This window comes from Corylus avellana, chromosome ca10, assembly GCF_901000735.1.
Source record: "Corylus avellana chromosome ca10, CavTom2PMs-1.0".
Classification (NCBI taxonomy): domain Eukaryota; kingdom Viridiplantae; phylum Streptophyta; class Magnoliopsida; order Fagales; family Betulaceae; genus Corylus; species Corylus avellana.
The window spans coordinates 20747118-20753821 of NC_081550.1; the positions used below are offsets into that span (position 1 = coordinate 20747118).

General features: G+C 36.4%; 1 protein-coding gene across 1 annotated transcript; it reads left to right on the forward strand.

The window, feature by feature from the left end:
• The first annotated feature begins 574 nt into the window (after positions 1-574).
• Positions 575-6325, forward strand: LOC132163482 (phosphoinositide phospholipase C 4-like). The gene is made up of 9 exons (XM_059573785.1): positions 575-1396; positions 2323-2522; positions 3034-3169; positions 3258-3458; positions 3559-3794; positions 3931-4048; positions 5222-5374; positions 5465-5551; positions 5796-6325. The coding sequence occupies exons 1-9, from the start codon at positions 1079-1081 to the stop codon at positions 6090-6092; spliced, it is 1746 nt and encodes a 581-aa protein (XP_059429768.1). The 5' UTR covers positions 575-1078; the 3' UTR covers positions 6093-6325.
• Positions 6326-6704: the final 379 nt, after the last annotated feature.

Here is a 6704-nt window from a genome sequence, read left to right on the forward strand (position 1 = left end):
ATTTCAAAGTTATCCTCCTAAAATATAGTTGATTTAATTATTTAATTAATATTATATTTTCTTACGTGTGAAGGTCAAGTTAAAGTGAGATAAATAATTTTAAAAAAAAAATTCAAACTCAAGACGTTTGTTTTAATATTATATTAAATTACCGCTCGTCTCATTAACTTAACTCTTAAAACAACCCATAATTTAACATAATTATTTTCAAGATAAAAGACAAACACAGGTTTTATTGCAGCTTGAAGTATAGTCATTTTCAGCAATACATAAAGCCATTGGATCAGTTTTGATTTTTTTTCCAAATACATACCTATCAGTGATTCTTTTCTTCTTCTTTTTTTCCAGTTTATTTATAATAAAATTTGTAATATTCTAATAAAACTCATCTCAAATTTTAGTATTCCATCAAAAGATTAGAACTTTAATTAACTTGAAAAAAAATGTATGAGCTTATATGAACCCGTATAATTTGCTGTTTGAATTGCTATAGAGGAATTGCAATGACAATCCATAATTAGCTGCAATCCGAACAGAGAACTTCATGGTCCGTTGACGAGGTTAACAACTAGTACATGTGAATAACATCCCGTTGACTAAGAAGAAGATTGACTGCATCGCCATCAATCATCCCCATCAACGTTAGTGTTGCTGTGTGGAGCACAGTTTCGCACTGTCTAATACACGAAGAAATATACACGAAATAAGACCACCTCGGTTTCATAACCCACGCCATCAACGATTCAACATGTGGGGAATTAACAAAGACGCGACAAAGACGCGCCAAAGCTAAGTCATCGATGGAAAAGGCTGTGAGAACTGAGAAATGAAAGATCAATGGAACATCCAAAAATAAAAAATAAAAAAAAATCTTTTTAACAACCAACACAAATAATAAAATAAGTCGCAGAAACACTCAAACGCAGAGACTGACTGTTATAGCTACTCCATTTTAACCTACGAAAATTTTCTTTATATATACTGAGCCTCTGTTTCTCTCTGTTTTCACATGCTTTGACTTTGATCCACCGAGGGAAAAATCGGGAGCCTTTTTTGAGTTTCTGGGAGTTCCAGCAACATGGGGACGTATAGGATGTGCGTGTGCTTTAAGAGGAGGTTTAAGGCCACGGAGGCGGAGCCGCCGGCGGACGTCAAGGGAGCGTTTAAGAAGTACGCGGAGGGTGGCTCCCACATGACGGCGGAGCAGTTGCGGCGGTTCTTGGTGGAGGTTCAGGGTAAGAGTGGCGCGTCGATCTCAGACGCGGAGGGGACTGTGGAGCAGGTCTTGCAGAAGCGGCACCATATTGCCAAGTACACCAGGAAACGCACTCTCACGCTTGATGATTTTCACCATTACTTGTTCTCTGCTGAGCTTAATCCGCCTATAGTAGACAAGGTACTGTTTATGTTTGCTCTTGTTTCTTGGGGGTCTTTGTTAGTTGTCGAGGGAAAAGGAAATAGGTTGTGGGGTTCTGTTTGGCTGCTCAGGAAATGTGGGAAACGCAAGGAAAACGTGTCATTTTGCTCAGAGTGAGATTAGTACAATCGTGTGATCATGTGAGCTAGCGAAGTTTCCCACTTTAGAAAAGCAAACCTCAAACTCTGTTTCAATTTCCTGTGTTTTCTCAGTGACCAAACAGTAAGGAAATGATGTAGTTAGAGCAGGAGAGACATCGAAGAGTTCAATTTGAGCAATTACAGAAGTGGGTTTAAATTGGTTTGTTTAGTCTGTAGTCAATTTGTGGTCCGAGGGACCAATTTCATCGGCAATTTATGGTGTATGTAACCGAAAGCTTGTGACATTATAGGATCTTGAGTAGGCTAGTTAATTAGATAAGAACATTTGAGGTTTATGGTTTAAGGTTTAGGTTTGTTGTCTAAGTCAGTTGCAAATTTGACATTTAAAGAAGCCTTATACCATGGTGGTTTTTCTTTCCATTTTTGATCTTAGTCTTGTTATATACCGGGAGTGGCATTTCGGGTTTGGATCTTATCAAGTCATGGATATAAGACTATATAGGTTAACTCTATCTCAACCGATTTACTTGAATAGGTTAGAACCCTCAATGATAACCTACTAATTTTGTGTCTGTGTCAAAAATTGTCAAGTCATAAATATCGCACATTGATGCATAAGTATAAGAATATATAAAAGGGTCAGACCCGTCAATTCAAACTGCTAATCTCATGTTGGGTTTTTATCAAGTTTGTGTATCGTGTCAAAAATTATCAACACTAATGTTTACTAAGAGATCAAGTGCCAGCTGAACTTATCATGGAGTGCATTGCTGTTTGACAGTATAAATGCATATTTCTTTTCAGATTCACCAGGATATGACAGCTCCATCGTCTCATTATTTCATCTATACTGGTCACAATTCATACCTGACTGGTAACCAGCTCAATAGTGACTGCAGTATTCTCCCAATTATAAACGCACTGAAGAGAGGTGTAAGAGTGGTGGAGCTTGATATTTGGCCGAACAACGACACAAAAGATGGTGTTCATGTTTATCATGGATGGTATGTGAATTATAATCCTAAACTCTCGTTTTCTGCCATCATGGCATTTGATTATCTCTATTGTAATACAAGCGCTTCCCTTCATGGCTTTATCATTATTAAAATGGATTGGAGGGGACTCTGAAGCCCATGGAAATTTACAGAAATCTTCTATGTTTTTGAGAATTGGGTCGTAAATACTTGTTAAGTGTCCTGGTTTCATCGATTCCTACCTTGATCAACTCCAAAGGTGCTATAGTAAATACTTTTATGCATGATAGTAAACTTCTGTTTTAAGAAACTGTAATTACAGAAGAAATTCCTTGTTAACCATGCAACAAATTTTGTCTTTTGAGTATTAAGCTTTATACTAATAGATTTAGTACACTATCATCATAGAAAGGAATATTATTTTTCTTAATTTATTATGGAACTCTGTTCATTGTTCTTATTCCTGGAATTATTATTTTTTTTTTTGTTAATTTTCAAATCATGCTCGGATTTTGTCTAAAGCTTGCATTTATAAATGTAGGACACTGACAACCCCGGTGGAACTTATTGAATGCTTAAAATCCATTAGAGAGCATGCCTTTTCTGCCTCACCATACCCTGTCATAATAACTCTTGAAGACCACCTTACCCCGGATCTCCAGGCTAAAGTAGCCCAGGTGATTTTTCAATGTCTTCTATTAAGTAGAACCAATTAACCACCATTCTTGTTCAGAATCATCTAACAATTGCATTCTTATTTTTTAGATGATCACTCAAACATTTGAAGATATGTTGTTTTACCCTGAATCTGAATGTTTAGAAGAGGTCCCTTCGCCAGAAGAATTGAAGTATCGGATTATTATTTCAACCAAACCTCCAAAGGAATACCTTGCAGCTAAAAGTAAGCAGGGAAACAGAGATAATTCACTGAAGGAAAAGGATTTTGATGAAGACGATGATCATACGGTGCACTGAGAACTAAATTTACCACTTTTGAAATTCATTTCTACCTCATATCCCACCTATTAGTTTTTTAATTTGATAAATTTGCTCTATTTTCTTGCAGAGTGATAGTGATTCAAGTGAACACAATCAGGATGATGAGGATAAGGATGACGTTGATCATGAATCACGTCCACCAGTTGCATGTACATACAAGAGTCTAATTACCATTCATGCCGGAAGACCCAAGGGTGGTCTAAAGGAGGCATTAAAAGTTGAGGCCGATAAAGTTAGACGTCTTAGCTTGAGTGAACAAGCACTTGAAAAGGCTATTTCATCTCATGGAATGGAAGTTGTAAGGTACTAATTAATTTTCTAGCAAAAAGCTTTGAAATCATTTTCTCATATGACAACTATATTTGAGGATTTCTGCTTTTTTTGGTTGTTTCGACAAAGTTTTCCAACACTGATGCTTGCAATTCCCATGTATATATAGATTTACACAGAGAAATTTCTTGAGGGTGTACCCCAAGGGCACTCGATTTAACTCCTCCAACTACAACCCGCTAATTGGTTGGATGCATGGAGCTCAAATGGTTGCATTTAATATGCAGGTTTGGTTCAGTTTTCGTCTTTCGCTAATTGACCAAATAACAATGTAATTTAATGCAGCAAACTTTTTCTTTTTTCTTTTCATTTTCGCTCAGTGTGTTTAAATATTTAAACTTGATTTCATTCCTCAATTCATTGTTTGCTAATGCTGTGCTATCGTACAATGAGCATTAAGAAATGTCAGAAGGTTGCCTGTGGTTAGATTGGAAGTGAGAGTCTGAGACATCGCCTATTGTCTTGAAGTGGTATTCCTTTTAGAAGCTTTCTATTCCTTATGACATTAATTGCCTTTCAATTTCTATTTTGAAGTCACGGAGCCATTTAGTGCGTTGGTAAAGGTTTTCCTCACTTCCTCTATTCACAGCAGGATTGCCCTACTGTGAACAATTAAGATAAACAGGAGAGAAAAAAAAATCTCCAGTACTCTTTTGTTATTTGAGGATCGTCTCAAGTCCCCAATATTGGCTAGTATTTGCTCTCTAATTTTTTCATGTCATACATGAGCTGCAAATGACAGTGGCATTCATTTACTTAGTTTTTCTTGTTTCAATTTATTAAAAAAAAAAAAGAACAAACAGGTAAAGTTTTCCTAATAAAATGAATAAAATTGAACTCAACTCATACAGAAGTCCATTTACTAAAATATAGAAAAGGATGGAGGGATGAGAAGTCTCTTTTGTAATGACTAGCATGCATATATTAGTCATTGAAGTAAATATTGCTCTTTGTGAAAGTTGAGGAACAAATATTGCAGGATAGAATCCGTCAGAAAGGGAAATTCAGTAAGTCTGATGTAAATATTACTCTTTGTGAAAGTTGGGGCCTTGACCTTGACATTCTGCATTGTTAGTAGTTAATCTCAGTAGATAGATTATTTGCTTCTTTCTGGTTGTAATTGGGAAGTTGTTAGGTTGATTGTTTGTAATTGTGGAGGTTTCCTGTTGTTTCTGCTGGTGTTCTAGCTGTGCTGCTAGAAGTGAGGTTTTATTATTTGTTGTGATCAATGAAAATAACTCATTCATCCAAAAAAAAGTAGTTGAAACACTCTAAAAGAAAAGAATTCCTGAAAGGAAAGTTATATGTGAAGGATGAGTTGTAACATAGATTAATTTTTGTTGAATTGAACTATTTTCTGTCGCCCTAGTAAGACTGCCATTGGTATTGTTCAACTGCAGGGACATGGTAAATATCTTTGGTTAATGCATGGGATGTTTAGATCCAACGGGGGTTGTGGTTATGTGAAAAAGCCTGATCTTCTAATGGAAGTGGGTCCAAATAGTCAGGTGTTTGATCCTAAAGCAAAATTGGAAGTAAAGAAGACCTTAAAGGTGAGCTTATTGTCAAAGTAAAGTCAGTTCTCCACTCTCTGTAACTTTTTCCTTTTTTCTAAAGACTCTTAATTTTATTTTACCTGGCAGGTGAAAGTATATATGGGAGATGGATGGAATTTGGATTTTACACAAACACACTTTGACAAGTTTTCTCCGCCAGATTTTTACACCAGGGTTAGTTTGTGGACCTTAGCTGGAATAAAATATAAATCTCATGTTTCCTATTATCCTCAAATGATTGTCTCAATATACAGATATATCACTAAGGTTCAAGTTTTTTGGAATATAGAAATGTTCCTGGAACTTACTATTTGCAGTTAGCAGCCAAACATGCACAATGCACAGTGGTGTCTGAGCTCTGAGGCTTTTATTTTCCTAAATTCTCTTGCATGAACTTGTCTTTGAATTTGTACGGCAGATTGGCATAGCAGGAGTGCCAGCTGATAAGATAATGAAGGAAACAAAGAAAATAGAGGATGACTGGACTCCTGTTTGGGATGAAGAGTTCACATTTCCATTGACTGTTCCTGAAGTGGCTTTGCTTCGAGTCGAAGTGTACGAGGACGACATGTCCACCGGGAAGGGTGATTTCGGTGGCCAAACTTGTTTGCCAGTTTGGGAATTGCAGCCAGGGATCCGTGCAGTTCCCCTTTTTGATCGTAAAGGAGAGAAGTACAACTCTGTAAGGCTTCTTTTGCGATTTGAGTTCGACTGAACATATTATTTTGGTCGAGTTCTCCCCCTATCCAATGTCTCTGCTATTTGCATGTAATATAGTCTTATTCTTTCTTTCTCTCTCTATCAGTTTTTTACTTTCAAGATTATAAAGCTGTTACTCTCAACTATTGTAAGTGATTTATGGACTCAAACATGCACTTGAGTTTGTGTTCTTCAAATAAAGCAGGATGTTTGACCTTGTAGAATAAATAACTAAAGAAAAGTATTTTTTGTGATGATTCAACTATACACAAGTCAGGCCTATTTATAGTAGAATGAGACCGTTTTGAATGATATCAGAAAAGTAATACATATCAAACTATACTGGAGAACAAATCAACATAGGATACTGTCTATGAATGGATAGTGATCTCAGCAGAATCAGATTTTGATATCATGCTAATAAGGTAAGTGGTGCAAATGAAAAACCACTTCCTGTAGGTGGGTGAAATACATTTCTTACTCTCCACATTGTGGTTCTTGATACATTTACCAATACATTTCTCATAAGATGTTACTGCCACATCATCGTGAGGGTGGTCTTCAGAATTTAATACTAGCACTGCCTCATTTTTTATTTTATCACCGAGGGTCCTGGATTTCTCTGAGG